The sequence below is a fragment of the Limulus polyphemus genome, unplaced genomic scaffold (assembly GCF_000517525.1).
Source record: "Limulus polyphemus unplaced genomic scaffold, Limulus_polyphemus-2.1.2 Scaffold318, whole genome shotgun sequence".
Taxonomy (NCBI): Eukaryota; Metazoa; Arthropoda; class Merostomata; order Xiphosura; family Limulidae; genus Limulus; species Limulus polyphemus.
This window is the reverse complement of record NW_013665928.1, coordinates 135,606-146,503: the sequence shown is the minus strand read 5'-3', so window position 1 is coordinate 146,503 and position 10,898 is coordinate 135,606. Positions and strand designations below refer to the sequence as shown.

Genomic DNA, 10,898 nt, shown 5'->3' with positions numbered 1-10,898 from the left:
TAATAATATCTCACTATATATATATATATATATATATATATATGTAGAGAGATATATGTTAATAAGCATTTATACAGTAATTCCTTTACGAAATAGCAGCAAAATACCAAGATGATAGAAAAGCTGAGTATTTATGAAAATATAAAAAATAAAAGAATAATACTCATGATCAATATTTTTGTATAAAGTCCAGTAGGTGATTCTGACTACTACAGTACAAGTATAAATGTACATGCACATAATTACCACTGCATCCTCTGCTTGGCATGTTTTGTTGTCAAGGAAACAAGCAACAGATCTATAGCACCTTGTCCCCATTCATAAGTCACACACATACACATTTCTTCAAATCTATAAACACGATGTACATGCAGACACCTGTTTCCAGATACCAGTTTTTGCTTACTTGTATGCACTGATTAAAGAGGAAACAATACATAATACTAATATATATGTACGAAACCTTCTTTTTACAAATACATGCTGAATTTCAGCCTTCAGCCACAGCTTTACCAATGATAAAAAAATTTCCTATTTTGGTCTAAGATTGTTAATACTACACTTTGAACTGCATGAGAAGTGCAGGCTTGGAATAAACAATTAAGACTACACTTTGAGTATTGAATTTAGTTTGTTTTCCTTATTGTAAAAAAATAAGTATGGAACTACTTAAAAAAAATGCAAATGGAAATAAAAAAGAATATCACTCTACCTAAAATAGTTGAGTTAGAATTTAAGATCTAAATGTTTAGGTTTGAAATCCACTTGCAAAGTTCACCATTTAAGATAAATCTCTATTACATAATCACATGTAGTGAAACAAAATCTTCAGAGTGAATTATACAAAACATCGAGTTCTGGCCTAATTTCGTCTGACACGTTGCTGTCCAAAACTAAGACAAAAAAGGTATTACTTTGAAATAAAAAAAGAGCAATGACAGAATCATAGATGGTAGGTAAATTGCTAACTGCTCTCAGTGTCTAGAACTGTAAGCTATGTGCTGACATAAGGAAAGGTACTAGCTCATGGTGTGAAATTTTTTAAATACACAAATATGAAGATCAATGAAATTACTATTCAAGTACGAATGCTTGCACTTTACAAAAAGAAATAATTTTCAATGTTTATATAAACATACAAATATTTATTTTAATAAGAATATCATGCACTCAAAAAACAAGTGCACATTCAACCTTCACCTCACATTTCAACATTTTTTGTTGAAGGTGCACTCCATTTGCCTCAGGATTTTTAAACTCTCATAATTGGAAAGGTTATGATATTGCTACCTTGATTAGGGATAGGTGGTTTATATTTATTTGTGACAACTGGTAGATGTAAAGACAAATGCTTATACTATATAATCCTCATGAGCTCCAAATCACATTATTTTGAATAAAGATAATTGAGAATTGTGCAATTTATTTTCTGTTACAAATTTTAATTATCACGGAAGGAACATATTTATGACCACGATATAATAACAAGATATCCTACTTTAGTCTAAGATTGTTAATATTACACTTTGAACTGCTTGAAAAATGCAGGATTGGAACAAACAATTAAGACTACACTATGAGTACTGAATTCAATTTGATTTCCTTATTGACTGGCCACAGCTTTGCCATGACTCAAAAATAAATGTAACACCTTTGTTGCTGAAAGTGTCAGATGTTTGGAGGCAAAGGGAATTGACCCCAAATCTGAACTTGAATTATTAAAAAGATAATAATTATAAAGGCTATATTTTGATTACTGGATAGTTGGAATAAACGGAAGCCCTGATTTTGATAAGTTGATTATTGTAGTGAATCTAATGAACTATGCTGAACAAATCTGAATAAACTGAAAATAATAATGTCAATATATTGGATAGTTTGAAAAATGAAAAATGGTAATAATGAACAACACTTATTCTGATTGGTTGATTATTTTCATGAAATTAATCAATTTAATCATAATTCTGATTAATAAATTACTGTCATCAATACTCATAGGTAATCAGTTACATCAATTAATTGTATTATAGTCCAGCTTTACTAAAAATGAAAGTTTCCTATAGCAGTAACAATTAGCACACTTTCATTAGCAGCCTATCCAACCTGCATGTAAATTTCCTGATCAGAAAGGCAGTAAACTTAATTCTATTAAGCAAGTTTTCTCCCTTTCCCTTTTAACTATTCAAACCATGCAGTTTATATTAATGACCTCCAAAATATCTCTCATAAAAAATGACCCACATTAGTCACTGTCGTATGACTGACTGTTGAGTTATGCCATTATAGCTTGACTTGTATTAATGGTTTATACCTATGAAGATAAGTTTGTACATATGATAAGTAGTGCTTATTAAGATATATTCAGTGTATTATGTGATTTATGCTAATGATAATGAGTGACATGTATAAATGAATATTTGCCAACAGACACCCACATCAGATATAAAAAATAATGCTAAATTGGTTCCTCTCAAAGACAAAAGAACTAACTATCTATTTATACAAATCTCTGATTGGGCCTCACTTCAGAATACTGTGTATTGATTTTGTTTTCTAGTTTAAATATGAAATGATACTGACTGACTAGACACAGTTCAGAGAAGTCTATATGGATGAATCCAAGGATGGTAGGGTTACCTTATGGGAATAGGTTAATACATTTTCTCTTGAGAAAAAAAGATATGAGGTGATTGTCGAAGTTTGCAACATTTTCCAGGATTTTGATAGGATAAAAGACCTCTGATTTCTTTGTGCTAAATTCAAAGATAGCAGGATGAAAGAAAATATGTATAAAACATGGGGAAAACTTCAGTTTAGATGGTTTTATAATAAAAGGATGAGTAGCTTATGGAATGATTTGCCTGTACAACAGCTTAAACAAGGAATCAATAATATCCTGAAAAATAAATGTTTATTTTTTCTTGGTGGTAGACACACAGAGACAGCTTGAAAGCCCAAATGGTCCCTTTTCTTTATGTCATGCTATATGTTTAGAAGTGGTTTTAAGAGCATATAATATTCATTTATTTAGAGAAATATTAAGCTCAAAAGTAGGGAGGTTATATCATCGAAAAAACTTTGGTAGCATGAAATAGATGTATACTACTAGGACATTAGCAATTTTTAATAAACCTATAAAAAGAAATACACCGACAAAAGATAATTACAAAACTGCCAGTCACCATTTTCAAGGGTTTACTAATTATCTTCAGAAAATCATGTTCACACATATACAAAAATGATTGAGCCAAAGTGGCACATTGTAAATATCTTACAAAGGTAATAAACATTTGTAAACACGCCCAAGATGCTGTCAGCCTGATCGATAAATCATTAAATGTCAGCCTATAAGAAATCATCATTTGGTATAGAAACACGATAATGATGATGTCAATAACTTTAATTTTATTTCAATCACTTTTATGACTGGTCAAAGATCTATGACCTGTATATAATGGAAGCTACAGTTTTTTGTTTTTAAATAGCTTTTCTGTGTTCATTAATACAAATTTTTAACCAATGTCCAATTAATCCTACATAAGATGAGTTAGAATTATTACATTATATTCCATACACAATGCCCAATTTTTCCAGGGGGCAATCTTGTGCCATTAGGATGAACAAGACCCTTTTATAATGAAGATCATGGTTTGGATCCAAATCAGGGTTAGAATAATTGTTCACGTGCTCATACAACAAATGGAATCCTATTTCCTGACAATTTGAATTAACATATATATATATATCTTTGTAAGACAATAAAAAACTCTATAACCCAAGCCCATTTGAAAAGTTGACCTTCCTTCTACAGTTTGCCCCTGAAGAAGAAAGGTCCACTTTTTGAAAGTGTTTAAGTTATAGGGTTTTTATCATTTTTATCAAGACTTCTTTGAACTTACATATTTTTATGACATCATGTATATATATATATATATATATATATACATACATACATACACACACACACTTTTTTTTTTCCGCAAATTCCTTTTCAATACTTTTTTTCTCTGAAATAAATAGAATACAGAAAATGGTAACCACTGAATACCATTCTGATAAATTGTGGTTAATGCTTGACTCCCAGAGTTTTGTTGGTATCCCACATCTGAAACTGAGGATGAAAAAGGCATTCAAATACCATAATTATGATGGGTGTTCTAAGATAAGACCTTTGAACTAGAGAAACCCATTCTTACAGTTTTTAAATCATTAAAAATGTATTTAATGACTTAATTAGCATTTTTCCAGGCACTATTAATAATACTAAGACAAAAATGATTGGCATTAGATCACATACATTGTTTTACTACCACTTTTTAGTCTAAGTGTAGAGCAGCATATAACATCCTAAGTCAGTGATTCTGAACGTGGGGTGCACGCCCCACAGGGGGGGGGGGGCAATTTGATAATGCTACAATAAAAAACAATTTTAATTTGAGTATGAAATTTTGGTAAATTTCTAAATTTTACATTATATTGTTATACCTTTTCAACACCAAATTTGTTTTGATATTAAGGGGGCATCAAATATTTTGAGGTGTCGATGGTGGGGCATGGAGCAAAAATGGTTAAGAACCATTGTCCTAAGTAATATTTATATGCAAGTTTACTTTCTGTTTTTAACAGATTGAAAAATTTAACTTTACACTTCTTTTCTTCTGATCATATTTGAAAAAAAGTTTTGAACACAGCATATAAAGGCATGGACAAAGGAGTTGAGTTGGACCTTCAGGGCTACCCTTTAACACATACACACACAAAAAAAGGAGAAATTCATCCTTTATTTTCCAGAAATTACCAATTCCTCCTTTTAAACTTTAAATGTTGGTATCCACCACAGCTAATGGAAACTCATTCCATAGCTAATCACCCTGTTAAAAAAACAAAACATTTAATGTTATGTCCTCTGCAATCAGCACTAGAAAATTCAGAGGCCTTTATCTTATCAGCTGCCTAGATGATCTCGTAAACTTGAATAAAATCACCATTTCTCAGAAGGAAATAAACTGAGATGTTAATCTATCCCCACGAGATAATCCACCCATCCTTGGAATCATCATATCAGTTCTCCTCTGAACCCCTTTCTACTAAGTCAGTATTCTTGTTTATCCTAAATTCTAATTTGTAAATGGTTTAAATAAATAATTAATAATATTTTACAATTCACTTACTTAATCTAGTTCATACCATAAATGGTGTTGTTCATGAAACCGATGATATAAATAGTACCTCAACCACTACTATGCCTGTTGCACCTCAGTTGGCTTGAGGAACCCTGGTATATAGCATATGTAGTGTAGATGACATATTATTACATATTCTTCTGTACTTTCACTCATGGGTTCTTAGAATTAGATAATGTAAAAACCCAAACTGTACACAATACTTGAATTGAGTCTTAAACAGTGATCTTTTATAACAGATAAATACCTCTTTTGACTCACAACCATTAAGTCTATAAACACATCCTAAAATTCTATTTTAATATACCTTTCCTACTAAGCAACAGAGTACTACCTCAATGGTTTATGTGACTTATCTACCATCATGCAAGATCCATTTATTCAGCAGCCAGTGTTGATTAGGTTCATATCTACATTAAGTGTGTGATCCAAATTCATTACCTTGCACTTACTAAAATTAAACATAGTTTGTCCAACTTGCCAAGTCATTCTTTAGTACCTCAATGTAGCAAAAAATAACCAAAAGTTTAATTAATGTTATCAGGAAACTTTACTAATCACATACTTATCAAAGTCATTAATATAAGTAGGAAAAGTTATTCTGGTAACATATTAGAAAAATTGCCCAAGAGCTTCAGATCTCTAACATTTGCTTGAAAGGGTAATGTATATTCAATTTGCTTTCACTCTGTGTACACTAGGTCAATTAAGACTTTAATATTACATTAAATCAACTTACCATCTGACCGCTGAATATCAACATTCATTCCAACTTTCAGTGATCCAAATTCTCCATCCATTTTGAAAGTACAATTCCACACCAAAGTCAAGGAACTATTAACAGTATTACATATTAATTATATACTTTATAACAGTCTGGTTTATGAATGTAGTCACAAAGCTTAACCTTAACTTGTAAGTATTTTTTTAAGGATTTCAATTCTTTATCAATGATTTAATAAATGATACTTATAAGTTATAATATATATACGTCCCTGTGAATTTTTCTTGACTATCAAAAGTATAATGTCACTGTCGCAGTCATTCATTATATTTTAGTTATTAAATATTACTATTAGGCTATAAATGATGTTATATATATTCTTCTAAGTTTTTAATAAGTAAGGATACAGCTTATGAATCAGATACAAAAATATACGTCACAACAAAATGACGACACAATAATAATTTAAATACAACTTCAATAGAAAATAAGCAACAGTTAATAGCGATAGCTGGCGAAATTAGAATCATGTTGTCGGCTTAAACTGTTACAGTTAAGTAAACAATAATATTAATAAGTAAGGCAATTGATAAATTAAGTAAAGTCTACTTACCACTAGTACTACTAATACTATTAGTAGTACTAACACTAGTAACAGTTAACAGTTTAGCATAACTCGTCGTACTGGAAACAGACGTCAACTCGTCTTTGCACTGTCCGTTTGCCTACTTCATGTTTTACTTATAATTATATCACAATATTCCAGTTTTCCTTCTTTTCATTTGCGATATTGTAGCCTCAAACACTTATTTTAAAACTGTTTAGAATACACCAAGTAAACTTCACAGTACATAAACTATGCGCAATTCGTTCCTTTGGTGTCAATCAATTGACTGCTACAAATACTCCCTACTAAAAATTAAAACTCCTACCCAGCTCGACTCAGATAAACGAGTGAAAGTATCCTTTACCCTTTACACAGTGCTGAATTTCCCAATTTAGCCAGAAGATGGCCAACTAACACGACCATTTGTAAATATTTAATATCACTTGGTAACAGGGTTAGTGGATATAAAATATTACCTAAAATATTTATATTTTTCATTCTTAATGTCAATGTAGAACAACCAAGAGTTATTTCTATCAGTTGTCCAGATAAAAGGTAAAAATAGTTTCACAAAGCATAAATAACAGGATGTTTTATCGATCGCATTGCAACTAATTCATCAGGTGGAAAACGAAGTTTTATAATAAATGTTCAAAATACACTAATATATACAAATATGAAATATACCCCAGAAAAACATATTACAAAGTCTTTATTAAAGAAAACTTTTCCTTTATTAATTGTCATCCAACACTAAATAATAACATTTCCAGATCCCCAGTCTTTTCATTTGATTATAACATTATCATTTTTTAAAAAATGCAGTGTTTATACTTACATTTAACTCTTTCTTAAATATTTTATAATGTTTTGTCTTAATATTATTAAGCATATGTATGCTGCACATTTTATCGTACATTCCGTTATAATGTTACCGTTAAAATATGTTCTTTCTAAACTTTTGATTGTATTAAAAATACTTTTTTTTGTCATTAGAATACTGTGAACTAACTTTTGAGATTTTAACGCTGATAATTAAATCTAAAACAATTCCGAAATGACCGTATTAACAAATGTTTGTTTGTTTTTTGGTATTATTGTAATCGTATTGCACTTTTAAACTTTTTTATTTTATATTTTACGGGAAGTTATTTTAAGCATTTTTAATCACGTTCTCCGTGTATAATTTCCATAATTGCCGCACTATTCTTGTTTCTTGTTAAACACAAAGGTAAGCAATTGGCTATCTGTGCTCTCTTGACAGTGAAAATCAAAACCCGATTTTTAGCGTTAAAAGTCCTTAGGCTTAATGCTGAGCCACAAGGAGAATAATGGCTAACTTTTGCTTTTTCATCCTAACAGAATGAAGTGATAAGTTAAGCTAAACTGAGGCCACAATATAAAGATTAAAAATATGCACCCCTAGAATTCAGGTATGTGTTTTTCATAAAAAGATAAGATTCAACGTCAATTTGATAGCCTGTTATTAGTTTGTTTAACACATTCGTATGTTTGAAAGTTAGAAAAAAAAAACTATCAGATTCAGTCATCATATTTGTTTTTTGTCAAATTATAAATAATTAAACAAACTGTGCCATATTTGCATATATCAAAACCACACTTATCAAGAATTTTGACGTATGAATTAATTTCTATAGTACTATTTCTTCTTTCCATTTTTACCTTAGAAAGAAAAACAGTTTTAGTTTTGGTAATTATTTTTTTTTTTTCACGTATATGATTTCGTACAGTGAAACCAATTCTAAACTGTCGTGATGTTATTGTTTGTGTTGATTACACATTTTCAGTGTTATCCTACTTAGGTATTTATGATTCTACTACGAAAATATCGCTGAAGAATTATTCTGGTCTTGTGCTTTATGCTACCTACTCCAGTGGTGTCGGTCGTGTGCAGGTTTAGAAATACGTGGAGGCTTATGCGCTGACCAAGACGTTAGTATCACATGCATTATGGTTACTTGTTCCAATCTAAATGAAATTTGCAGAATCCGTATATCTTCTAAGACATTCACGAGAATCTTGAGAACTTCTCAGGATTTATGTTATCTAGAGAAATGCCCCTTATAGAAAAATAGTTTGTTTCTAATTTTAACTTATCTTGTGTCCAATCTGTCTTCTTCAACTTAGCCAGTTAGAAACCCAGTTTAACTTAATGATATATTTCTTGCCTCTACTTGTTGAAGTCATTAACTAAACTAAATGGTTATTGATGGAGCTGAGAGTATTAGAACCCCAAGACAAAAATCTCCATCTTCCAACACCCACTGATGCGCGATTCGTTGATTCCCCTCATCTAGCAAGTGTTATTTGTTCCTGTTGCTATAACTTAGAATAACTGTTACAACAGCACAGAAAACTTGATGCTATTCCTATTAAATTAAAAGTATTATTATTAATAATATAATCCTTTTGGAGGGATGCTGCCAATGGAGACAATTTTATGGTAGACAAAAAAACGTACCAGTGATGCGAATGACCAAAACAATTATGAAAATACTTCATTTAACACACAAGCGCTGCTTTACAAGGTAGATGTAAATCTGTGAAGCAAATATTTCATCGCTAGCGAGGGAAAGAAAATATATTAACCAAAGTAAGGCAAGGTGTATCAACAACTGAAACATAGCCAAGTCCTTAGTGGTTTTTTTGAAATTCTAAAGAGCATAAGTATAATATGGATATTCTAGTATAAGCCGATAATGCTTAAAACTAAACATTTTATTGATCATAATTTATGGTCCGATAAGGTTTAATGCTGTGCTTTAATATTAGACTTAGCTGGAAAACTCGATTACAGTAAACTTTGTTTTATACTAAGAAAATCGTCCAGAGGTGACCTAATGGTTAGCTAAATGTGGATCCTAGGCTCGAAGTTTCGCGTCCTGTTGTCCCAAAATCATGCTTCTCACTTTGGTGCAGTGAGTATGTTATAAGAGCGATAGTAAAATCCCACTATTCGATTTGAATAAGCCATAGATTGACGGTGTGTGCTGTTGTCTATTAGTCTCTATAGTCTGTCAGATTACACCCAGAGATGGCTATGTGTAGCTTTACATGAATACAGGTATACGAAATAAAGATATAAAAATATGTACGTACAAACAAACTCTACACTATCCCAAGTTTTTCATCTTGTTAATGATTATTAGTTTTTAATGATATTAAAATACCTGTTTATAAAGTACGTTACCTTTACCGAGCTTTGAAAATATGAAAGGTCCAGCCAGATAAGAAGTACACTTGTTAAAAAAGTTCCAAAGAAAAAGAAAACATTTTGTATTAATTTTTTCATCACAACCATACCCCACTGTGTCGATGGGAAGTTTACGGACTAACAACGCTAAAATTCGAAGTTTAATAACGTGTGGTGGACAGAGTGCAGATATCCTGTTGTATAGCTTGCGCCAAGAAAACAACAACAATAACAACTGATCACAAACTACATTTCCTTCGATTATATCGGTTGGTAGTTTAATCCTAGTTGTAATTACCATAAATTTTATTTGTACTAGTTTATATTTAGCGTTATTTTATATAATATAATGAAGAATATAGGTGTTTTATTTTGTTTTGTTTTTGCACTCTACAGTGTGACTGGGCGTAAGGTTTTCATTATCTATGTTATTAGTGTGTGCAATCACTGTAGTCGTTCGATATTAATAGTTATCCTATCTGGCAGGTAATCCCGCAGTGACGTCTTCCAATGGGACAATGGTAAGTTTATGGATTTACAACGCTAAAATCCGGGATTTGATTCTCTGCGGTGGACACAGCCGATAGCCCGATGTGGCTTTGCTCTAAAATAAACAAAGAAACAAACCCATAATGACTCAGCAGTAAACTTATAAACTTACAATGCAAAACTCCGCGGTTCGATTCCCATCGGGCAATCTTCTACTAAGATAACAATACTATCCTTTCTGGCAAATGTAGGTTATATCAAGATATCTATGTATATTATACTACAGTATTATCTTAATGCCATTTTGTTAATGCAGAAGAGCATAGGTGAAAACGTGTGAACTCACTGAATTCCATAAAATTATTAAATAACCAATATATACTTGTTAAAACTCTTATGATTACTTTTGATTCTTTGTGTAGATTCTATATTCACAAAAACTACATATGCATACTATTATAAGCTATTTTTGATGTTGGAATTTAGATGTTAGCTCGAAGAAGCTACGGGTCGTAATGATGATGTTAAGATAGTCCTAAAAACGTGGAAAGTTCTTAAGGATTTGCCATCAGAATTTTCTAGAAATTCGAGGGTAGATTTTATATAAAGCATCAAACAAAAGTTAACAAGACTTCTGAGAAGAAAGAGCGTTGTCTCTAGCTCGTAGAGTAAAACAGTCAG

At 31.1% G+C, this 10,898-nt stretch overlaps 1 protein-coding gene across 3 annotated transcripts in view; it reads right to left on the bottom strand.

Annotated features, from left to right (window-relative positions):
- LOC106457336 (kinesin-like protein KIF2A) overlaps nt 1-6,885 on the bottom strand; it is a 58,666-nt gene extending 51,781 nt beyond the window's left edge. For 2 of the 3 annotated variants that reach the window (XM_022383215.1, XM_013916738.2), the window contains exons 1-2: nt 6,521-6,885; nt 5,923-6,017 (exon numbers count right to left, since the gene is read on the bottom strand). In XM_022383215.1, the coding sequence (XP_022238923.1) occupies nt 5,923-5,983 (61 nt within the window). In that variant the 5' untranslated portion in view covers nt 5,984-6,017; nt 6,521-6,885. The remainder of the gene's footprint in view (nt 1-5,922; nt 6,018-6,520) is intronic. The other variant, XM_022383216.1, reaches the window with a different exon arrangement.
- Between the last annotated feature and the right edge of the window lie 4,013 nt (nt 6,886-10,898).